This window comes from Hakea prostrata, chromosome 7 (genome assembly GCF_041222555.1).
Source record: "Hakea prostrata isolate BN-2017 chromosome 7, UWA_Hpros_2, whole genome shotgun sequence".
In the NCBI taxonomy this organism is placed as follows: domain Eukaryota; kingdom Viridiplantae; phylum Streptophyta; class Magnoliopsida; order Proteales; family Proteaceae; genus Hakea; species Hakea prostrata.
Genome location: NC_142606.1, coordinates 20,848,503 through 20,874,168, shown reverse-complemented (window position 1 = coordinate 20,874,168; position 25,666 = coordinate 20,848,503). Strand labels below are relative to the sequence as shown.

Below are 25,666 nucleotides of genomic sequence, written 5' to 3'. Positions count from 1 at the left end.
TTAAATTCGTAAACGATACAGTACGACTCGTTATTGTGATCCGACCCTGTTGAGATATGGTCCCACTTCTATCTCTCAACCTCAACAGTTAGATTTCTTCCACGTTTCGGCCTTCTATAGGCTTCTCTTTGCCATTCTCCAATTATTATTAATTAAAGAAAACTCTAAATTTATTTTATTTTCTTTTTTTTTCTTGGGAAACAGCATAAGCTACAGAGGAGTTAGGGTTCCTCCGGTTCCGTCTTCATTTCTTTGTTTGTTTATTTATTTTATATATATATTTTTTAAATCCGTATTAAGTGGTTCTGAGAGAGAAAAGAGCGTCTCTTGATTTCAGAAATGGAAATCTAATTTGTTGATATTTCAGTTTTCGTATGATACTTTAGTCAACCTCTTTTGAATTTGGGGCGTGCGAGGCTTCTTTGATATTTCTGTGGATACAGTTTAGATCGCAGATATAAATCGGTATTGGTGGATTGATGTTTGCGTTTGGCTAAATTCTTGTATCAATTTTCAGGAGGAGAGTTGGAGAGGTAAATTAGGGTTAACTGGGTTGTTAGATTCTACTCTTGTTCGTGCTCGTTCCAGTTCGAATTGTGGGAAAGTTGCGTTCTTTTTGCGGTGTTTCAGGGATTGTTGGTGTTGGAGCTGGTTTTGATTTGTTTGAAGGGAATGTGTAACTACTGAGGGATCCTCTGCGGTGCTGTAGAGGATCCCTGTTGGGAAACGAGAGTTTATAAAAAGATCAACTTTAAATTTTTTTCTTTTCTTTTTCAAATGGGATTGGTTGTGGTTTTTTGTGTGACGGGCATGGGAGGTGGTTTTGATTTCTGCAGTTCAGTGGGTGAAAAGTGGAAGGTTTCGTCAATTCAGTTGTAGTCGCGCTTTTCTACATTGAAGGAACAGAAGCATCTATCTTATATTATAGACACTCGCTCCCTCTCTTTCTGTCTTTATTGATCTTCTACTTCTACCAAAGGATTGAAGCCAATGTACGCTTCGGGTACAGATTCCGTACCAGAAACTAGTGGAATCGCAGGCACAGTGGCAATTCCTACCCGTTTTGTGTGGCCTTATGGAGGAAGAAGAGTCTTCCTTAGCGGTTCTTTCACAAGGTGAGTCTCTCAATATCGTACTGACTGCTTTTAATTTATTTGCTTTGGCATCTAATAGGAGGGTTGAACACCGTCTTCTGGTTTTTACATCTGAATGGAAAACTTAAAAGAATTTCTAAATTCAAGATAGCATGCTGGGAACCTTGTTGTCGTTCATTTTTGTTATTCTCGTTGTTAGTTGTTTAATCTTTACCCTTAAATGTGGTATTATACTCTTATTGCCCTCATACCAAAAAAATAATGTTATTCTTATTTTCCACTGAGATTTATCCCAAGCTCCTGTTAATCAGAAGAAGATATTTACGGAATTTGTCCTAGAGGCAAAAGGTTGATGTGGAAAACTAGAAATCATTTTAATGAAATGCAATACAAAAATCTGAACGGTAATTTATTTTTCTGGACGTTGATTTTGAGAAATAAAAAGTGGAGGTGGTATCTTGGTCAAGGATACAACTGTTATCCGTGATATTGTCTCCATCGTATAGCTGAGTCCTTGTCCTCGCATTAACAATGCTCAAATACGCCTCCGTGTGCTACTAGAAAAGGCAAAATTTTCTCCTTCTAAATGGTTCATGGAGTAAAAAATGACAAGTCTTTTGTAGGATTTTTCTGCACAGGGTGGTTATTTTATTGGAAATTCTTGAATTCTGAGAGTTTACAGAAGATGGTTCGTTTTGGAGAATAAATATAAGTTCTATGGTTGATAGGGTTTTAATTAAATTAATCTGGAAATATATTTTTGTAGTATAATAATAATTGGGGTGGTTTCACTTATTTTTCTTACAGTATACCTTTTGGTTCTTAAGCTGTTTGAGTGACTTGTTTTGCTAAATGGAGTTTCTTTCTTTAGGTGGTCAGAACATGTGCCCATGTCTCCTATGGAGGGTTGTGCTACTGTATTTCAGGCTATCTGCAGCTTGACACCAGGGTATCACCAGGTAATATACACTTTGTGCTTGTTGGATACTTTATTTTATTTTATTTTTATTTAATGCATGGCACCTGCCATCCATAACTGCCAATGCGCATCATCTCAAAGCTCAGAGCTCTGAAAGTTACAGTAGGGTGTACTCTGTTCTTCATTTTATACTATCTGCCTTTTCAACTCGACGGTCAAGTAAATACTTGACAATCATTTCAATCCTTGGATGATTCTTTGTGGTTCTTATTACTTAATTATATTCTTCTTCTACAGAAATCAGAACTTTCTATTGTTGGATGGAGATTTCTCCATTCCGGTCAAGCAACCTTTCATACTCATTTTTTTTCCCTTTCTCTTTGGGGCGAAGAGGAGATGGAATTTTGAGGGGGGAGCGACGCCTACACAATGGTAACCGTTTACTGGTTGGCACTTAATAGAAAGGAAGTGCTTCTTCAGTTAGACAGGATAAAGGTGGATGGATGATTGAAATGGAGAGGTGCTTCAGGAGTGTTATGTGACAAATGAATGTCTGTTAAACTTAAGGGAAAACTCTACAGGATAGTTAAGAGAGGCTATAATATATGAGGTGCAATGTTGGCAGTTGAGTAATATAGGTAAGACGAGTTTAGCAGCGATGAGGATGTTGAGGAGTATGTGTGGTAAGACCAAGAAAGATAGATTAAGGAATGATTATCTAGAACCGTATTGGGAGTTGCCCCCATTCAAGGAGAAGCTTTTGGAAACCGCTTGTGGTGGTATGGTCATGTTGACAACGACAGTTGGATTTAGCTGTCAGGAAGTGTGACCAGATCCAGCTTGATGAAGCTGAAACAGGTAGGGACAGACCTATTACTACTGGAGAAGTAATAGGAAGGATATGCTCATGGTAGGATGCAGTCGTAGTAGAATTGCAGAAAGAGTTGTTTGGAGGGCGATGATCCATTTTGTCCCCTTGTAGTGGATGCCCTTGGAGGTTGCTTTTAGTATTTATTTATATGGGTAAATGATATTAGATATACCACTGCTTTGACGAATTTTAATTTAGATGCTTAATGTTTCACATGCTACGTTTGGGAACCTAAATTGAAATTGTATCATAATTAGTCCAATTTTGTGCTTTGTATGAAATCCAAGAGACCCACATTACTAACTCTAGGTCCAATGCGAGCATAGATATGAGGGGAACCCCCCTCATTTGTTGGGTTTATAAGACCAGCCATGGGTCCGCAAGTCTGATTTTGCTGAGAAATTGTCACCAAAATACAACTTTGGGGACATTTTCTTGGGCTCCTAATCTTATTTTTCGGAAGGTTTCCTTCTAGTTTGAAGTACTCTTTATGCCCATGACTTTATTTCAGATCTTGAACCAGAATATGCTATCGAGTTTTTGATTTATGCTGAATCTTTTGGTCGATTATTTTTTAACTTTTGGGGAATTCTTTTGTATCTATCCATTGGCTCAAATATGCTTTTCTGGGAAAGTTATTTGATTGATGAAGTTATGGGCAACATCTCACCTGCTGTAGCTTATTAGTTTTACGCGGACTTTATCTTGTTGGCGATTGTTGGTGTTTACACTGGACTTCATCATCTATTACCTACTTTGAATCATTACTGTTTACCGACAAGAAAAGAGAAAGAAGAGAAAGGATGGGTGGGTGGTATTGCATTGGGAACTAACGGGTTATAGGAAGGAGGAAGAAATGGACAGTGATATAGGGTCCCCATTAAACTTATACTATTAAACTAAAAGTAAAAAGAAATTTTGGTTTCCGTGGTTAAAATTGGAAAAAGAAAAAAAATTAAGCTATCAGTTTCATCATAATCTGTTTTAGATATTCCAAATACAATATATAAAGCATTGGGTATCGAAATTGTATTTTGTCTAGACGTTAGGTACCTTACGTGCCATTTATCCTATTTAGTTGGGATAAGGTTATGGTTGTTGTTTGTTGTTGAAGTCTCTCTTCAGTTTGCTGAAGCATTATACTGGTTTTTTCTCTTCATTATTTTGAGTATCTCTGCATTTTGGCATGTGGTGAAACTTCGGTACCAGAGTCATTCATCTTAATTTATTTGCAAAGTAAGAATTTGATCCAGATTTTGAACAAGCAAAACGAGCTTAAGCTGGTATATACAGTAGAAAAAAATATGTGTCAACACAAGAAATATAAAAATGAGGAAATATACGTGTAAAATAATAGAGAAAATACATCAATGATTTGACACTCAGAAGCTTGTTTTAGTGTACCTTTTGATGTGTGGCCAAGTATGTTATATAAGTTCAATAAAATTTTAAAAACTAATAGAAGCTGTACAAAAGGTATACAAGGTAAATCTTGAACCAAACAAACTCCTAATCCACCCCCAAACCCATAGTGAACTCTTACTTCCCGTTAAAGTAGTCTATTATTTATTGCGCGCAATCATGGAGAGAGTTGTACAAGGGAACCAGATTTTGTCTTCTCCATCAATGGATTGATCATTTGTTTGTTTGTTCCTTCCAAATATTTTTCTTTTCTGTAAGGTTAATTTTATCTCCTAACTAATTATTAAGATTACTCCACATAAGATGATAGATAGATAAAATGAACTCATGTGTTAATATCCCCTGGATCCATGGTTATAAGGGCATTGCTCAAGTTTACGTTTGGTATCCACGCATTTTGGTGACTCATGTCTCTGTGGCAGTTTCTTTGGTTGACCAGCTGGTGTTGCCTAGTGTCTAGGCTCCCTCCCAATGCCTTGGGTTGCCTAGACCCTCTGGCAACTATGCCTAGAATGATTATGAATTTTTGAATTCAATCAAACATCAAGAACTGTTAACTATTTCTATATCTAAGACCCTTTTTTTCTTTATCGTGGATAAAATGTAAAACATACTTGTATATAAATTTCTACTAATATGTCTCTATATAAAAAAATTGATTTTTTTTGTGTTGCTTACTGTCACATGCAGTACAAATTTTTTGTCGATGGCGAATGGCGGTATGATGAGAACCAACCTTTTGAGATGGGGAACTATGGTACAGTCAACACTGTTCTGTTAACTAGTGACCCTCAACCGAATCCAACAATCTTGTCTCTAGAGACACCTGGCACTAGGTCCAACATGGATGTGGATAATGAAACCTTTTACCGTGTGGTAAGTCTTTGCTAACTTTTACTTTGGTTGTTTCCATTAGGGATGGGCAGTTCAGTAAGAAATGAATTTTTGGTAATGTCCAATGGAAAAAAGTATTTATTGGTTATTGAATGCATATGACATTCATTTAGAAGTTCTGTGAGAATGGTCAACCATCAGTGTAGACAGACTTGTTAATGAATATTTTTTTTTTTAATTTCCGTATCTCAATCATTTTCTATGTTTGGTTTTCTTTAACTCATATCATCATTTGTTATTCCCAATTCCAATATTTAGTTGGAACCTTACTCTTGGAATTTATTCGAAACAGCTATTACTATGTTGAGCAAATTTAGCAAGTATTATGTTGGCTAAAGTATGCTGTTCAACCTTATCAAATTACTTCTTGGAAGAATTACCATGATCTTCTGCTGAATAACTATCTGATGGATTCTCCTCATTTTGGAAAAAATTAATTAATTATCTAAGAAGGGAAGAAATAATCACCTATGCTTCCCCTTTTAAAACCCTATGCGTAGCTGTTACACGAATTTTTTCCTTCCTTGCCTTGTGGTTGTTCCTTTCTTCTTAAGAGCCTTTATTGGTCATTTTCAAAGCTAATTTAGCCATTCTTATCTAAGCGTCGTGTTTCAGGAGGCCCAAGGTGATGGCTTGATTTTTGTGTATGCATAAAAATGTATGATTGGCATCTCTAGGTGATGCCTTGTATTCCATGGGATGCCTTATGGGCTGAGTGGGGTCACTTTCTTGAGATTTTGTCTTTAGATTTCATCTTTTGGGGTCATTTAGATGATTAAATGTATTCAACACCACCACATACTATTGGTGGTTCACTTTGTTACCATGAAACGAGAATCATGGAATCATTTTAGGATTTAAAAAAAAAAAAAAAACCCTAAACTGTAAAAAGGATAAAATTGATTGGGTTTGATTAGAGATCTGAATAGAAAAAAAGAAATGAGTCTTCAATGACTCTTCTTCTCTACTCTGTGGTTACCCTTTTCTCCATGTTGACTCCAAGTCCACGGGCACGACCAGTTGAAGATGACTTCTTTCGTTCTTCCTCAAAGCTCATGTTGCAGCAGGCCGAGAGGCGGCAAGCCAGCAACTTCTTTCATCTTTTGATTTGTCCACCAAAGGTCCTGCCCACCCCCCCCCCCCCCCCCCCCCAAAAAAAAAAAATAAAATAAAAATAAAAATCCTTCTTGTTTCCTCTATTCTCTTGTGGTTAGATGCGTCTGTTTTAGTTCTTATTTCCCCCCATTCCTTCTCTATCTCTTCTTGTATTAGTTTTACAATGCTATTTGTGCCACATTAAATGGTTGTAAAAATGTACACCAGAACTCTTTGTTTGCCAAGGTCATTTGTGCACATAGTTGCTTTACTGCTTTAATAACTATGACTTTAGTGGTTGTTGAGCATTAATTGCTTATTGAATTCATTTCCTTATGTGTCAATCATATGGTAAAAACCGCAATTTTTATCAGGCCACGTATTGAATTTGTATTATCAATTTATCATATGATATGCCTTATAAATTGTTGCTTTAGAAATAAATAAATCACATCCAGAACTCTGAAATCTTGATTCATCTTGTTCCACACCAGAAACCCTTCCAAGCTTGGGTCCTACGTGTCTTCCTTCATACTTGCAACCAAAGAAAACTGTAGATTTTATCCCTTTTGGTAGGGGTTGCAGGCTTGCAGTGTTGACTACATCTAGTCTCCAGTGTCCGAACTCCATCTAAGGGTATTCAGCACCCTTCCCTTCTTCATCGTTTTCAATGGATTTCCAAAATTCTCAATTTGACTCTCAAGTAGGTTGCAGCAATCCCTTCCTCTCTGTAGGTACCTCCATCTTTCATTCGACATGATGCAGGTCTGATTCCCAAATTCTTGTTGTCTTAGATTGACAGAAAACCAGGAGAAGAAATTGAGGCAGAGATGGTTTGAAAAAAAAAAAAAAAAGCGAAGGAAAATCACCTAGAGTTATGTGCGGAGAGAGCACTGTGCCTTGCTTCCTTTCTCCGCACCTCTCTCTATTTGCAGTGCTAGTTGAGAAGTTTTACTAAACAAACCACACGAACGCACACCCCCCCCCCCAACAACCAAAAAATAAAACAAAAATAAATTATTGACTAAGTCTTGAATTCACTAAATTACATATGCAAAGGCTTGAATAGGGGATCAGTAGGTTCCACTAGACAGGTTGGCTTTCTAAGTTCTTTTTCCTTTCCGCAGGGGACCGGAGATTGGATCTAGCCATAAGAAGAATGCTTGGTATAAATAGGTTTGAAAAAGGATCTTAGAGTGTCTAGGGTTAGGCTAGGAATGTGAGCAAGGGGGAATATTTATCCCATTCCGTTAGTTATAATGGAACGTGTAGGAACAAAGAGAAGCAGATCTATTCTATATCCGATAAGTACCAATACACAAGGGGTTGGTTGGCCCCTTTTCTTACTTTTGGGCATGTTTCTTTTGCTTTGCTCTTCTTTTTCGGACACATTTGGCATGGTGCTAGAACCTTGTTCAGAGAAGTTTTTGCTGGGATTGACCTAGATTTGGATGCTCAAGTAGAATTTTTTTTATCCAATCGTTAGTTTTCTAATATTTAGCTTAGTGCAGGTTTCTAAAGAACTCTTTTCCTTTTGACTAGTCAGTAAGATCATAGCTGGTAGTCTGGTGTTCAAACTTCTTTTAATTCTGTCAGAATATATGTCAATTTCATCACAATTTCACCATTCTTTGTTGTAAATTTCCATATCTAAACAATGGCAATCTTATGATGTTTGTAATGTGTACTTTTCTGTTTTCATCCTTTTTAAGTTTATTATAATCTTATGGGAAATAATGAGATTAAATGTTATATACAATTTATTGTGTTTATTCAGGTGGGGGCATGGTTATCATCATAGTCATCGGGGCATGGTTATTGGTGCCAAGGATGCACAGGCAGGTGCCTTGCTGGTGCAGCCTTGAATTTTTGACCCTCTTCAATGCATGTTAACATTGTTGCCTTGGTAACAATGGTTGCCATTTCGCCTAGGCAATCCAAGGCATTAGAGAGTGTAAATATTCAAAGCAACACCAAGAAGGTGATAAAGGTGTCTATACGCCTGTGTGTTGCTTTGACAACTTTGGTTGTGACTTGTGCGTCATTTTCTTTAAAGAAATTGATGCTTGGATGATATTATTTTATTTATTAAGGGATGTAGATGTTTGGTAAATAATGAATACATGCCCGTATTTTAGCAGCAATACTAAATGCATACCATACATTTGCCATCTGTGTACAATTGTACAGTTTAATACCCGTATGTGCCTGTACAGACCTGTACCTTAACTTACTGTGGGTTGGAGAATAAAGTAGATTACTGGCATAACCTGGGTTTTGAACTAGGAGTTCATCTGTGTATGGGAAATTTCCTTTTAACAATGGGATATAAATGGAGAACTGGTTAAGAGTGAACTAAAGTCTAAATATTGGATGATTTATTTTAATTTTCTCTGTTTTACATTTGTAACACAAAGCAGGTCACACTCTCAGATGGTACCATACAGGAGGCAGTACCAAGGTTCTCAGAAACTGATCTGGTGGTCTCCCGCCATCGAATCTCAGCATTCTTGTCCACGCATGAAGCTTTTGAGCTGCTACCTGAGTCAGGCAAGGTTTGGATGCTTCACCCTTCCTTAGAACACTAGGTTCGGAAATTTGAATATAAATGGATTAGAAACCTAGACTTGGCAATTTAAATCTTACGGATTTTAAGTGTTCTGACTTTTACATGTCTTTATTGCAGATCATTACATTGGATGTCGATGTACCAGTGAAGCAAGCATTCCACATTCTGTATGAGCAGGTACCTTTTTGATTGTTGTAAGGTTAGAATCCAGGTGCACTTCACTATGCTTTCAGAATGCATTTTCCCCTCACATGGTTTACATTTTCACTTTCTTTTTTACAAATACACAGCTTTTGAGGTGATGTGATACTTTTATCTTAGGAAATCTTATGGATACTTCATTAAGTAGTTGGATTTTGGGAGAAAAGCCATAATTGTTCCAAAATCCAATTCTTGTGCACGGAGAAGTTGCAAATTTTTGCAGAGGCAATTGAGGTTGTAAGTCACGTGGGGATATAGGCTTCCATTGTGGCGTAGTCTGCACTGGTGTTTCTTTCAGTGATGATATAAGTGAAATCGAATATTTTAATTCCCTTTCCTATTCATTTCCTGGAAACTTTATTACTAGCCATCGTTCTATCTTTGCTCTTCCATAAGGTTCTTTGCAACTTCATTTTCTTGCGCATAAGATATTAAGTTTGTCATGTACACTCTGTTCTGAGTCAAGCTATGTGCAGGGTATTCCCATGGCTCCTCTATGGGATTTCTGCAAGGGGCAAGTTGTCAGCGTCCTTACTCCGTTGGACTTCATCTTAATCTTGATAGAGGTATTTACACAAAAAGTTTCCTATTGCGACTGCTTTCTACAGACAATAAGTACTGTTGTCATTTTTAAGGTAGATGCTTATTTCTTGCTTATCACGGTCTTCAATGGGTATTGCTTTGGAAATACATTGTTTTACTCTTTAACAACTATCTGGGATTCTACGGGGGTGGACTTTGGTCATTGGTAAGGTTGCTTCATCGTGAACTACTCCTCATGAGCTTGGGTGGCAAAGCTGCATGATGCAGCGCTAAAGACATACACTAGAAGGAAGAAGCCCAATGGATCAAGCTGATAAATGGCCTAAGGATATGGCCAAATCCTTGGCACCCATGGGTTAGGACTATCCTAATGGGTTAAAGTCAGCCCCATATTATGATCATCATGGGATAGACCTAAGCCCAAGTCTAGTCTAATATGAATGGGAACTTGAGAAGTTTATCAGCGTCATAGAAGGGTCAGAACAAGAAACTCATTGTCAAAAGGATTTTTCCTTTGTCAAGAGTTAGGTAGTGGTTGAGTCAATGTTAGATTGTTGTTAGATAGTAGTTGGTTGATGCCTATGTCTTTAGATAGCCTATATAAAGGGACTTGGATAAGCGGGCTGATCAACTCACTCATCAATTAAAATCAGTAGTTGGTTTGCAAGCCATTTAACTCTATGGAGACGACACCTTGTGTTTGATCCAATCGATCCTTCTTGTAGTTTGAAAGCCAAGTGTTGCTCTAATGTTCTTATTCTTCTCTCAATTCCCTCATATTGTTCTTTCAATTTCTTCATCTATTAACAAGTCGAGTTGGTGATCTATTTTCTGTTTTAGTAACTAACCAGATCTGTCCATCCATTTTACATCAAAATTTCAGGGTGCCTTTACTCATCCCTACCTGATAAATTTTAGTTCATCCTATTTCAATTCTGGTCTGCAGATCTGCCTCCACTATGTGTTTGCAATTCTGTCCCTATGGTCATAATGTTGTTCTAAAGTTGCCCCTAGGGTATCACTTTAGGCCTTTGTTTGTCTTCGTGCTATAGATAACCTTTCGAATATGAAGTTCATTCTCTGTGGAAAGATCTTGTTTGGTTACTGTTTTGATCCTTCAGACACAATACTACTGTACTGCGTTCATTGCAATTGCAGTGGTGGGAGCTTTGTGCGCTGGGAACACCTGGTAACTATTTAGGATAATACCATATTGGTCTGAGTTATGGGAAAATCCTTTTATACTTCCAGGCAGTCTTCTTTGTTATAGGTATCTCTAATTCAGGAACTGGTGAACTTACTTATGAAGTGGGTCTTCACCGATATTAGCAACATAGTTTTCCAGATTTTGCTTGGCATTCAGGCAGCATAGTTTTTGTTGTGTCTAGGCATATTGAGAATGTTGGAGGCCAACTGCTTTTTTTTTTTTTTTTTTGTGGGGGTGGGGAATCAAATCTAGCTTTGGGTGGCTGCATGGAACAACATTAAATTTCTGAGATATGTTGTCTTTGAGATCTTGCTGATATCAATCTCATCTTGTTCAGCCAAAAAAGTCAAATATTACTGAGATCTCAGCAAGTTCTCATGCTACAGTTTAGAGGACCCAAGGACTTGCAGAAGACCCCCTCCAATGCCTTAGGTCTCATAGCTTCCATGTCAGCGATGATTAAAACGGTGTCTAGCAAACCTTGTAAGGGGGACAGGATAGAGAAGAAGTAAATAAGAATGAAACCTGAGAAGACTCAGAGTTGTAGCAGGGGAAGAGGTAGAAGAACCCTCATAAGAAGAAGAGGGGGGGGGGGATGGCTTCAAAGTACAAAGCTCAAGCTTAATCTTACCTTTTCTAGTCCACTTCAATAAACTGATAACAGGAGTTTAAATAATAAAAGATACATACTTCAATAAGAAAAAAACTATAGTTGATTCCTCGCAATTTAAAAATAATTAAAATTGATACTACTAGGACTCTTAGCAATTTAAAACTGATTAAAACTGATCCTAAATATCGTACTCAAATGAAAAATCTGAATATGTAATTATCCCAATAAATAAATAATAAAATCCTACATCATCTTTAAAACTCCCAGCAAAACAGTATCTCCTATTTTAGATCCTTGCAAGCTGGACTTGGGGCCCACTAAGTAGGAAGAATAATTTCCTAGCTTACTATTCGCATTTCTGCAGTGTGAATTGTAACTGGTTGTGCTGCATCATCTCGAACTGCCTTGATTACAATTTCTATATGTAGTGCCATCATCCAAGTTGCCCACTTTCTCCCTCTAAAGAGCCATGCACTCTTACTGAACTTTTGTGCCCACTTTATTGATGCATGTCCCCTTGATCCAGCAACCAATACTGGGAATTCTTTGGCAACTCTTGAGTTAGTTGATTTATTATGAGTGATGCATTCCCCCTGATCCAACAATTTCTTTGTCCTGAAAATCTATCTCAAGTTAACAGGATGGGATTTTCTCTTCTCATTTTCAGGTTACTAGTGTAAGCTCACCTGTTTATATTTCTTTAATCGCTAATACCCTGTGCTTGAGTTGTTCAAATAAACATGAAATAGATTAGAAGGCTCTCCGATGTTCTTTTTGTGGTTGTAGAATCGTAGATTTGACCACAAGGTAACTGCTTTTCAGGCATGTATTTCCTTCTTGTCACTCCTGGCTCCAACATTGGAGGGTGTAGCTCTATTTTGACATAGGCAATTTTAACTAAATACAAAAAGTCTGGATTCTGGAGAGTGGCTTCATAATTCATTTTAGTTTACCTTGAACTATAAGTAATTTTTGTGTGGGCACAGAAGGAAATATCTATAAGTAAAGGGAGCATCGTGCACTGGGTAACCCTTTCTGGCCCCCTGGACATAATACACTTGTCTTTATGGGATACGTGAATGGCATCCTTAGTTTTGGTCTGTCATATCAAAATTCAAAAAATCTTGGTCCTTTTGATGAGCTACTTAAGGTTCCTTCTTGTGTGCTTCTTTCTTGCAAGTGTGATATTTGACTCTACAAAAACACTTTACCTGCTAAAATTGCAGCTTGGGAGGCGTGGTTCAAATCTTACTGAGGAAGAGCTTGAAACACACACTATCTCTGCTTGGAAGGAGGTAAAACTACTACTTAATCAGCACGTTGATGGGCATGGCCGAGGTCCAAGACGTCTAGCTCAAGTGAGTTTTTCCTTTTTAATTTTCTAACCTTCTCTTGCATGTTTCTGGAGTTTTCACCTTCTTAGTTTAGTCGTCATGTTAATTTACTGCAAACAGAATATTTGGGCCAATTAGTTACTGGTGAGAGTGGGCTTGCTGGATTTTTATAGGGTTATAAAATGCATCTCTCTTTAAGTAGGTAATTTTTAGAATCTATAAAGAAGCAAATCTGGAACTATATCTCATTAACAGATAGTACTTCTGTAATTTGCAGCTTATTTTAGTGATTAAGTACTAAGATAGTCAATACTCTCTCAACCTTCTTTCTGTCATCTCTCTTTCAGTGGGTTTTTATCTGAAAGACATCCATGTTCATAATGTTTTTCTTCATTTTTCCTCCCCTCTTGCTGTCTCACTCAATTTGGTTTTTATTGCAAAAGCATCTAATCATAGAATTGCACATAAAGATGTAATCTCCCAGTGCATTAGTCTGACCTGGAATACTGTCTAAAATCTGGGATGTTTGGCTTTTGTTGTCGGAATCAATCTGATTGCTTGGTATGGTGGTCTTTAAGTTTTAACACTTACTGTGTGCAGTTTGCATACTTAAAATAGATTTGCATCTTTAGAAGCTTTCCATCCATGTTAGTAGATGGGTTTCGGGTGGAGGAGAGTAGTCACAAAAGTAGTTTATGGTTGACCTGGAGGAAAAAGAAAAAGATCAGCTGGATGTTTAAGTTAATTGAATTTCGTTGGCTGAAGTGAAAAATTAATTTTTTCTAATGGGAATTATAAGGGAGAAGGATTTTTGTTGGTAATGTATGAAAATGATATCAGTAAGGGGATTCTTTGAATTTGTTGGACGTCTTGTCTACAAGGATGGAGTGGCTTCCTGTTGCATAATTGAGACAAGAAATTTTAATCACTTGTGTTGGTATGAGCTAAAAAAGAAACTATTTGGAGAATGAGTCAATGATGACTTTCCATGGATTTGCCTATATAAGCCGTCTAAAGTTGCAGAGCTAAGAACTTGAATACCACTTGTAAATAGTCCAAGGAGCATGACAGGTATAGGAAGCACCGAAGGTACTAAAGAAACAAGACAACTACTACTAACTCATCTGCCATGAGCTATAATTCTGGCTTGAAAGAAGGTCTAAGGAATAAGAAATCTACTGGTAGTTTCGAAATTTCTTCTCATTAGGTGTGCTGGAATTGTACGGTAATTTGTGTGGGATATTTAAATAAGGCTGCTGGTCTGTACACTGCTGAAGGCTTCTTGAGAGAACTTCAATGAATGAGGAGATAGAGGACCTCCCAGCCGAATTCCCACCTTGGGAGCAAGGTGACCTGTGGAGTTGCAATTAACCAAAACTGTGAGTTGAGGGCTAGGCATGCATTGGTGATTCCAGTGGATGAAAGGCTGAGGAAAGCCATCTCAAACATGAAATTGGAATGAATTTCTACTTCAAAGAGTCAAGGCTTAGTGAATGTCAATCTTCAGGGGGATCTGCAGGGGACTAGAACTTCGTGCGACATCCCTTGACAATCTTGTGACAAAAGAAGAGTAAGTCATGATATTTCTATTCTACCAACACTAAAGGCTGACTGATTGTTGAAGCTGTGAAGTGGCTACTTCACTTTGTTGTAAGGGATACCTGCATGATTATAAAATGGAGTTATTTCTAAGTCTTCAGAATGCTTCTTTGCTTGTGTTTTGCAAAACTGTAGCCGTGGAATTGGAGGTTGCGATGGAGTTTTATTTTACATTAGTTTCTTTTGTATCGTGCCTCACAGAGTGTTTGGTTGAATGAAGACACAAGATTTGGGATAAAGGGGCTGTAGAGATTTTTATGTCAATTTTAGCTTTGATTGTTTTGTTCATTGGCAGCTGAAGAACAAGAGCTTTAGGCTTTCTTTTCTTCAAAAAGAATGAAGATCTTTGTGTCAATTTCAACTTTTGACTGTTTTGGTGTAGGCAGCCAAGGAGCAATAGGTTTAGATTGCTTAATAGATGCTGTGTATCCTTACAGAAGATGGAAATCATCTTACTTCTTGAAATGTATTTTGCTATTGTTTGTGGGTTTATTCTGCTTTGCTTGGGCTTCCGTGCTCTCATGGATGGGTGTCAGATTGGTGACATTGTCTGACCCTGTATTAATGTGTGCACTGCTAGCTGTATCTTTTGCATGTGATGGATGGATGGGCTGATGCTGTTGATAATAAAAACCTAACCACATGAGGCAAGAAAGAAAAGAAGTACGCCAAGAAACAAAACAAACAGCCATCACAACAAAAAGACATGTCGTTTGCCAGGATCCTTGCATCCATAGAGCTGTGAGAGAATCTAATGAAGTTCTAGATTGGTAGCAGACCAAGCAGAAGCCAACATCCAGTATCTGGGATGAACTGGAAAGTTCAGTTTTGCTGGGAAAGAGTTTTAGGTCAAAACTAGGGTTATGATTTTGTAGGATCTTGGGTTTGATGATGGAGTTAAGCTAAGTGAGTAGGGAATGGTGGATTGGTGTTAGAATTTGAAGTAATACAAAATTAGGCTTTGGTTTTTTGTTTCGGGAAAGAGAGGATAATGGGAGTTTGGTAAATTGGTGCTGCAACTTGGATCGAATTTCCAATTTGGGTAGCTGAATATTCAATTCAAAATTTGGACAAAATTTATGGTGGCTTGGTTTGGGAGGAAATTTAGGGTTTTGGTGAAGTGACTGAGATGGAGCTTTTAAGGATTCTATTGATGAAACAGATTGAGCTTTGAACCTGACTTTCCAAAGGGATAGGGAAGTATTTGTTCCAATTTTGGGTTTCATGTCTGGCTGGATACTGCAGAGGAGTAGGGTGTTGGGAAAATTGAAAACAGAAGGGGGGAAACTTATTGGTTGGCTGGGAATGATTCAAAACAGAAGCAGGAAGGGGGTGGGGGGATTGAAAACAGAAGTTGGAAACTTATTGATTAGGGTTTGTCTGTGAGAGGATTAGAAGCAGAAGAATTGGGGTTGGGGATGATCCAACTTATTGTTTCGGCAAGATTTCCTAGAACTGCAGCTCGGCTGTCCTTGAACTTGTGAGAATTGCAAACAATTTGAGGGAATCTTCAGGAGGATTGAATATGGCAACAACCTCTGGCTGCTTGAAGAATTTTGCTGGAGAGGTGAGGGGAATTATATAAGAAATCTATTCAGGACTTCCAAGTTGCAACAAAGTTTGGATTTTAAATTAGAAGCTAGGACTCGAACATATGCTAGGGTTGCCAATGGGTTATTCCCTGTCAAATCCCCATTAGGAGTACAAATAAAATACTAAGTTAAATTTAAACTATATAGCCTAATGGTTGGACAGAAAACACTAAGAATTCAAAGTCTAATTAGGACTTCCAAGAAAGCATGGATTCTAAATAGATGCTAGGGGCCAAAACTTATACTACTCTCCGGAGTATAAAGAAAATACAAGATAGAATTAAATAACTGTTACTGTGCCCACAATTTTGGTGCTGGTGTAAGGCAAACCCCTATGCCTAACCTTCACTAATAATGCTGGTGTAGGAAAAATCCCTACACTTGAGGCTGGTTTTAGACAGCCAAACTACATCAACTCTCTTGATCTTAAAAGAACTTGACTCCATTGAGTCGGATATTGGACCCCCGATGCCTTTTGTAAATGTCTTGAAGCTGAGATGGCACAATCTTCAGGTAGGTGATAAAACTGTTACTATGGCTAAAGGGGAATGATTTATAACTAAAAGTGGATAATACTGTTGTTGCTGCAATATATCTTTCAATACTTGAGGTGACAGTAGGAGTCTATACCCTCTCTGGTTGACTCTGATGGTGTTTAGTGCACCATCGTGGAGAGTATTAACAATTTGTTGCCAAGGTTGCCTTAAGAATGTTGCAGTGCACAAATGAGTTGATTAAGCAAGGCAGGTGTTATCATAATGGCCCAAACTGCAGATAAACTACTATAATTGGCCCTTCTTGAGGTTTAGGTCCAAAACCTTACACACTAGCGTCCTTGGAAAACTGCTTCCATGGAAGGTGATTTGCTCAGGAAAAAAAAAATCAGTGAGATGAAAGTTGGCTGCTGCCCAGGTATCCACAGCTGCCTGAGCATCTTGGTAGCCAAAAGTCTTATAAAGTGATCCAGATATTTATACACTAAACATGTCGATACCCTCACCACAACTGTCAATTCTCTCCAACCAAGATGACATTCTTTCAAGCTTTGGTTGAATGATTGGTTGGTTATGATAGCAGTGAGTCCCTTGCAGTATGGGGGTTCATTCAACTTCATCCTCAGGACCCATGCCATGGTATGCCACCACCAGATGCTTATGGAGTTACTGATATGGGCCGAAACAAAGTATTCTAAGGGTCAATTAACTCAATTGACAGTAGTAACTGCGTAAGTCTTAACCCTGTCAAATCGACCTTGTGCACTAAATGTCCTCTATTTTTTGGGGGGTAAAAAATCTGAGCAGTACCTTATCTGGATTCACAACTTGAGAGACATTTTCCTGATGATATGGATTGTATGGGGCCAGGAAAGCTCTTTCTTCAGAGGCCAAGTTGAAAGTTACAGCTTGGGGCTGGTGGGTCAAGCAAGAACAACAAGGTCAGACCTAAGGCATTGGGCTAGTCACTACTTGGGCAGTCATGAACTGAAGATTCTTACCTACCGAATACTTGCAGTTATTCATGTCAGGCTTGCATGGTTGAAACAGGAAATCATGACAATTAAGGAGTTTATTATCACTAATGTAAGACTGGAATTTCCTAGCAGCTATTAAGTATTCCAATCCAGCCCAAACACTTAATTTGACTACTGATCCCATGTACCATCACTACTTTTGATTTTATGGGCATATAAAATGGTGATATAGAGGATGATGTTTCCCAAAGAATTAAAATAAGGTGGATGAAGTGAGAGGTGCGTTCGGGGTCTTGTGTGATTAATGTATTTCTTTATAGCTTAAAGGAAACTTCTATGGGACCATTGTACGACCAACTATGATGTATGGTGTAGAGTGTTTGGCTGATAAGAAGCATCATATAGATAAACTCAGTGCAGTTGAAATGAGGATGCTAAGATGGATGAGTGGCAAAACTTGGGAGGATAAGATGAGAAATGTTCATATTAGAGCTGGTCTAGGAGTACCTTCAATAAGTAATAAGCTTCATGAAAGTCGTTTGAGGTGGCACGGTCACTTTCAGTAGAGGCCTGTAAATGCCCCTATATGGAGAAGTGATTGAATCCAGATTGAAGGAATCAGAAGAGCTAGGGGCAGACCTAAGATGACCTCAAGAGAAGTGGTGAAAAATGATATGCATAGCTTAGGCCTTATATCTAGTATGTCCTTAAATAGAGCTGATTGGAAGGCAAGAACCCATGTCCAACCCCATTTAATTGTGACAAGGCTTGTTGTTGTTGTATAAATTAAGCTCATCACATCAATAGACCAAAAAATGAAAAATAACATAAGAAGCCTATGGTCTATATGGGCCAAAATAAAGTCTTTTAAGGTTCAATTAACTCAATTGGACAGTCTTAATTGCATCGGCCAGTTTATACTGTTTCCGATGCTTGGTCTGATTTTGAAGGGATCTAGAGGTATTAGTGGCATAGTCTTGGATAGCTTGCATCCTCATGTTAGTCAGACTCATACCTAATTGACTGCTACACTGTAGGATGTTGTATGGGTGGTATATTAGGAGAAGAAAGTCTGAAGCAGCCATGAACTTGGAGGACTTCTACAAACACTTTCCCCAAAGGTCCCAGTTCAGTCAGCTGTACTCCCCACAAGAAAGTCATTCTGCGAACCATAGGCTAGTGGTTCAACCAAGACATTTTCCTGGCATAACAGACGATATGCACCACCTTGCTGTGATCCTGACATGACATCTTCATGAGCTAGATGACCATATTTCAGCTTTATTGTGATAGACCTTCTGTGATGCCAAAGATGTCATCTGTATTCTACATGCGAAGGACATGGACAGTATAAGTTGACTATTTGGTGGCTATATTGATAAGGATTCTTTAATACCTTATGTTCCTAAGGAGCCCCTTGGTTGCCACATTTTAGTGGCAGCATGAGCCTGGTAAATTCAACAACAATGACAATGATGTTAGGTGACAATTTTGTTATGTTCATTGTCTTGTTTTGACCATGGTGGGAGATCTCGCGAGATCTCGGCGAGATCTCGAGAGATATCTCGGTTTTTTCATAAACCGAGACGAGATCAAAGGCGAGATCTGCGAGATGGGATATCTCACTCGAGATCTCGCCATATCTCGCCATATCTCGCTATATCTCGCCATATCTCGCCATATCTCGCCCCAAATCTCGCCATATCTCGCTGGAACTCTCAATTTTTACCAAATTTTTTGTAGATTTCAGCCAAAGTTTCACTTGCAACTACTCTTAGCACATCTACAACATCAAAGAAAGCTCAATCATCCTCTACTTGTCTTATGAACTTATGCGTTAATGACTTATATAAAACTTCTAACGGTTGTATACTTTTATCATTCTATTCTTGAAAGTTAAGATTGTAATACTCATATGAATGTTATCTTGATGACATTTAAGTTATTTGATGTATTTGATACACATGATTTTCATTTATATGCCTTAAGGTTTTATATTACATGTTATATAACCTTGCATTCTCTAATCCTACAGCATTTCGGTTTCACAATATGGGTAGACTTAGAAATCATACTTAGGGCTGTTTTCTCACAAATCCAAGCCCACTAGTGTGTTCAAAAGGCATCAAATAGGCTAAAAACCAAGTTTTAGCCTAACTGGAACCTTAAAACCCACCGAGATGGGCTACCGAGTTGACGCCCAAAAAATGGCATATCTCGACCGAGATCTCGCCGAGATGGTCGAGATCTCGGTTTTTCATGGTAGCGAGATCTCGCTCGAGAGCGAGATCTCCCACCATGGTTTTGACCACTTACAAGTCTCAAGGTCTTTATGAATGAAGATTGTTATTGCACCATATTATTTGGACATGTGACGTGCAATTATGAATTATGTAGCCTGGTGATTGATGGAGGTAGTTGTCCGGATGCCATGAGTTAAGATGTTTTTCGTTCTGGGATTGCGGACAGGGCCACAAAACCTTTCAAGGTTAAATGTAAGTACTTACCAAAGTTGTCAAGGCCGTTCAAGCAATGCCTAGGCGTCGTGGCCCATTTTTGGGTCAAGGCGACCTTGTCACCTTGTCATGTTGCTTTGTGTCACCTTGGTTACGTTGCTTTCTATTGTCTCGCCTCGCCTTGTTACCTTGACACCCTTGGTGCTTCTTGCCTACTCAATTGGTGGATTCATGGATATAGTACAGTGAGACATCGTCCAGATGAAGGTTTATCACATGCTTTGTGGGTAATACCTACTGTTTCAAGCATGACATCAAAACCACGAACTTCATCCCATTAAAATCCTTAGCATTAAGCTCAAGAAAGTAGTGGGATTGTTCTTCCTCCAAGTGTGTTGACTCGACAGCCTACTTGGTCCATCTCCGAATTAGATGTGAGTTGACTTTTTCTCAAAGGAGGAAAATTGACAAATTGATACAGTTACTCCAGCCTTGCTAGATAAAGAGGATCCACTTAGGAGGCCCAAAGGAGAACAGTTCCAACTTGAAGTTGTTTATTAAGTATTTTATTCGTTTTGGGTTGAATACACAGGAGTTGGAGTTTTAATTTTAAGTTTATTACTTTAGTCTAATTTTTTTTTTTGGGGTGGGGGGTTGTGTGTGTGTTGGTTTTCCTCTAAATTTGAATACAAAAATTGGTTGCCTATGTGAGTGTGTGCTTCCGTTTCCTGCAAAGCTTCTTCTCTGGAATCTTTCCTCTTCTAACTGGTCCTCCAAAATTGTCAATTTTTCTTGGTTAATTTTTGCTGGTTTATTTGTATTCCCAGCTGGTTTTATTAATTTTATGCAATTTTGGGATGAAAAGTTATATGATTATAAGGCTCTTGTAGTTCCCACATTTGCCTGATTCCAGGTTTTATCTTTCTGCTTCAGTTTGAGTAGTCGTAACCTCGTTAAAAATTGTTGAATTCATTGTGGGCCAAGTTATCTAATCATCACTTCTTCTAACTTTTTATTTTTTATTTTTTTTATCTTTGCATTGGAACTAGGTTTCTCTGATTATCTTATGTATACTTTTTCTGAAAAAATGCAAGATATTCACTCTTAATTTGCAGTACATGTGTAAATTTCAAATTTATCTTTTACTTGTTCCATGACCCAAGTATGATATGTGCAGGCTGGGCCCTTTGATTCTCTGAAAGATGTTGCATTAAAAATTTTGCAAAACAAGGTCTCCTGTGTTCCCATAATACAGCATGGCTCATTTCCAGAGCTGCTGCATCTTGCTTCTCTCTCGGGAATATTAAAATGTAAGTTTTTTCTTGGTTTGCCAATCAAGGCAGCTGATTGACTACTAATTGATGAACCATTATTCTTCGAGGCATTTGCAGGATTTTAGACATTCTTCTAGCTCCTGCAACTGATCTGCTACTAACTAATGAACCATTAAATTTCCAGGCATTTGCAGGCATTTTAGACATTCTTCTAGCTCTTTGCCTATCCTGCAACAACCAATTTGTTCAATTCCTTTGGGTACATGGGTTCCAAGAATTGGGGAATCAAATGGACGGCCATTAGCAATGCTGAGACCAAATGCTTCTCTTAATTCTGCCCTTTCACTATTAGTTCAAGGTAGCTTTCTTATTTCCTTTTAAATGTTGTCCCTAGTTGAAACTCTGCTAATGTCTCCTTTGTTTTCATCCATGCTTAACTGTCAGTTGGCTTTGGGGTGTCTCATTTCAATTGCTGAAATCATTTTCTTTGGGAGTTATTTTGTCCTTTTGGTGATTTATTATTAGATACACCATGAGTGGAGGGAGCTAATATTCTCTTTGGTAATCACTACCCTTTATTTAAAATGGTAACAATCCCGTTTCTTAACTGACGAGTACATTCTACCAGTCCAGAGATGGCTTGTGACTGTGGATGTTGCAAACTTTTGGTTAATGAAGTCGGAAGTTTTGTTCTTTCAGAGTTATGTTACTGACATTCCTAGGATTGCACAATTAAGTCCTGTGGAAAATAGTTGAAACAGATTTTGTTTCAGAATTATTTTGGCTCTCCTATGTAGTCGACAAGTTGCTGGGAGTTTTAGGTCAATGTTAAGGCTTAATGTTCTAAAATCAAACGGCAGTTACATCCGTCAAATCTTTGGAAACTATCGATTCAAACCTGTTAATACTATCAGACTGAGAAATGGTCACCTCAAAAGTTGGCAAAACAATTAAAAAATACGTCCGTCAATTCTTCGGAAACTGTCGGTTCAAAACCTGTTAATACTATCAGACTGAGAAATGGTTACCTCAAAAGTTGGCAAAACCATTAAAAAAATTTCCACAATTGTGAGACGTTCGTAAATGTTGGAGATTTCAGAACTCAACTCAGCGAAGCCTTGTGCCAACCAAGTGGGTCAGCTACATGGGCCATATTTCTACGTGAACTCCGTTCAGAACATACTGCTGGCCCTAATCGTGGCTTTTTTTTAACCATCCTCAAAGTCATTTTAGGTATACTCCTTCATTTGGTGCTTTCTAATCTGTTGGTTATCACTCTTTACCCATGCATTTAGAGGTCTTCATTGTACATGTTGATGCCATCTTCAACAACTTTCTCTTGTCTTGCATCTGAGGCTCTGAGCTACTCTGGAATTACCTCTAAAGTGTTCATTCCTTGTTTTTGCATTCTAGTTTTAGTTTTACCATTTCTCCATCTCAAGACTCTCATCTCAGGTACCTTAATTTTGTTTCTTTATCACCAAGGGACAGGCCCCAGCACAATGGTCGGTGGACCATAGTTGTAGTCTGCGGTCAAGGCATTGAAACAGCCTCACAGGAAAAATTGCTGGTGTAAGACTGCCTAGGAAAATCGCCTCAGGGACTCTGCTTGGGTGGAAGTCTTTGGCACCAGATTCACCCTTCTTGTTGTTTATTTATTACACTTTCAGTCCCAGGCCATATTGCTGGTCTTATAACTGTCCTATAAGAATTTTCTATTTGGGTTTTGGTGGAATGTATTATCAATTTATCACACAACATTCCAGGAGCAGCTCTAACTTCTCTTCTTCATGTTCATATAGAAATTTGCCCTTTAATAGACAAATGAATGTGCAATGTGTTTCATTATTTCGTGAGGTAGGGGGTGCTTAATACCCTAAACTACAAAGGCAGTTGGTCATCAGGGAGTCATGAACAAGCGCAACCCATTATCGTAGAAAACTTTGTTAGAGATCAAGCAATTCCACAGAATCTAGGATTGTCCTCTTGAGTGTGGTAAAATGTTCTCTATCTTCATATTTTATCAAACTTTTTTAAAGAGAACATTTTTTATATTGGTGAAAGCTTAAGAGATTTGGGAGATGAGTTAATGACTCTTGGCACACAGCCTGTGAGTAAACTGTTCTATTCAGTACGCAAGTAAAATATTTTCATCTGAACTTTGTCCCTCATGCTATTAAGATTTTTGTTTATGCAGCTCAAGTTAGTTCGATTCCAATAGTTGATGAGAATGACTCATTACTGGATATATACTCCAGAAGGTAATTGTTTATTTCCTACATGTACTAAATAGAGTGGGGGTTATTTGTTTGGTTTGCTTAATGATTAGTTTTCAGCACCTTCTGTATTGAGTGGCTGTACTTTGTTTATTGCAGTGACATCACTGCTTTGGCAAAAGATAAAGCTTATGCACAGATTCATCTTGATGAAATGAGTATACATCAGGTAACTGTATTTTTTAAGTCTATTACCAAGAAATGGATTGGCATTGGATAGCCATAGATTTTGAAGACTTATAATGTTTTCAATTGTTAAACAAAAAAATATTTCTCTAGTTGTGGTTTTCAGTATCGCCGATTTCACTAGGTATAGATATAAGCGTAGACAAATATTACCTAGTATGTTTCTCAGTTTTGGCCATTAGATATTAACTCTTCCAATGGCAATCTTGGAGGTTGAACAGTTAACTAATTCACCTATATTTATTCATCCCCAAAAAAGAAAAAAAAATCACCTGGATTTCTTCCAATGAAACCAGGCCACTGGATGTGTCCGACCCATGCTAAATGTGGGCAATGAAACCACACAAGAATTGTTATATATATGGCCCCTGGTAGATAAAGATATGTTCATTCACTGTTATCCCCTTGATGGGTTGGTTACTCCCAGGTTCTCAGCAATTTCATAAGGCCTTGACCTTGCTGAAAGTCATTTGAGATGACTGCTGAGTTGGTATTGGCGTTCGGCAATTTCAGGCTCGTCACATAACTCTAGCATATGACAGAACACCTGCTGGAAGCTTGCATCAGCATTCTAGCTCTAATATTATCTGACTCTGCATTTTTCCTCTGTTATGACACCATTCCACTCGTGGATGGCTGAGCTGAAATATGGTTCAGATGATAATGGAAGATACCAAATGTATTAATATTCGTGTCTCTGACTCAAAACCTTTTGCTTGTTAATTTACAGGCACTGCAACTTGGGCAAGATGCTAGCTCGCCTTACAGCTTCTTCAATGGACAAAGATGCCAGATGTGTCTGCGGTCTGACCCTCTACATAAAGTGATGGAGCGGTTAGCGAGTCCAGGTAAAATCTCCCACACGTTTCTCATAATATTGGATATTTACTTGCCTTTATCGATGCGTCACCAACAACCAACAAAATATACTTGTTGTTTCAAGGGGTGCGGCGACTAGTCATCGTTGAGGCTGGCAGCAAGCGTGTGGAAGGAATTATCTCGTTAAGCGACGTGTTCAGGTTCTTGCTTGGTTAGCTGGAAGCCAAATCGAGAATTTCTTGTCAAACCATTATAGCATGGTCGCTTAGGAAATGCTGATGCTTCTTCCATCTCCTCTGGCCACCACTGGACCCTGTCTCATTGTTCATTTTGGTGAATGACCTCATTATGTTCTCGGTCTTTTATTGGATCGGCCTCATGTTTCAAAGCATGGTCTGTTTAGGCTACAAAAGAAGTCTGTAAATTGAGAACTTGAAATTTTTTTAGCTCCTTATTTGTCATTATCCATTGCCTTAACTCTAATTATTATCTGCTGAATTTTCTGCTGATATAAGCTCTCCTATATCTGTGAAGACCTCAAAGACCTCCACCCCTGAACTCAAAAGAAATGATGTTTTCCCTACCAAGTGGAATTTACTCGGGAAGGAAATTGCATTGGCAGCCAAAAGAGTTTATTTTCATTGTTTATGCCAATGGCAGTCTATTTGTATTGTTACTTAAGCGGGGATTGTGTATGCTATAATTGTTTGGGGCTATTGGAGATCGCTTCTTCCTCAACCTTACACAGTCTCTAGTCTTGCTGTTTGATGTTTTATAGGTCATAAACGCTTGTCCATTAACCTAAAACATGAAAGCTGTCATTAAAACATCTTTAACCCTTCTGTGAAACTCGTCTGTCGTATCTTCACCTTAAGTAAGACTTATCAAGGGGTTCATGATGTTCTCTTCTCTTTCCATGGATTCAACTGTAATCATCCATATCATGTGAAACTCAGGCCTTGTAATTTATAAATTTAACTGAGCTTTAACTACATTTATATTTGTCCTTGCATACTAATAAAATTTTAACATTTCCTTGTATACCCAGTTTCATGGATATTTGATCCATGAAGGAGCCACCCCCACATTGGAAGTTGGGAAGCACTGGAAAGTTGAAAATTTTCTAACGAATGGTCAATCATGTTTCTGTCGGGTTGCAGTGTCACAACCGGGCTTGAGTACCAGCTTCTTTCATTTCCTGAATGACTCATCTTTCAGAGTTAGAAAAAAG

The 25,666-nt window shown here is 38.2% G+C and overlaps 1 protein-coding gene across 2 annotated transcripts; it reads left to right on the top strand.

Moving 5' to 3' along the window:
* The first annotated feature begins 204 nt into the window (after nucleotides 1-204).
* LOC149010462 (sucrose nonfermenting 4-like protein) lies at nucleotides 205-25,600 on the top strand. 2 transcript variants are annotated; one of them, XM_089161295.1, is made up of 13 exons: nucleotides 205-1,115; nucleotides 1,966-2,053; nucleotides 4,997-5,182; nucleotides 8,716-8,850; nucleotides 8,982-9,041; nucleotides 9,542-9,631; nucleotides 12,655-12,786; nucleotides 21,058-21,190; nucleotides 21,339-21,512; nucleotides 23,352-23,415; nucleotides 23,530-23,599; nucleotides 24,347-24,464; nucleotides 24,560-25,600. In XM_089161295.1, the coding sequence occupies exons 1-13, from the start codon at nucleotides 991-993 to the stop codon at nucleotides 24,649-24,651; spliced, it is 1,467 nt and encodes a 488-aa protein (XP_089017421.1). In that variant the 5' UTR covers nucleotides 205-990; the 3' UTR covers nucleotides 24,652-25,600. The 2 variants fall into 2 exon arrangements, with proteins under 2 accessions (XP_089017421.1, XP_089017420.1); XM_089161294.1 differs by having other exon boundaries at nucleotides 8,713-8,850.
* The last annotated feature ends 66 nt before the right edge of the window (nucleotides 25,601-25,666 follow it).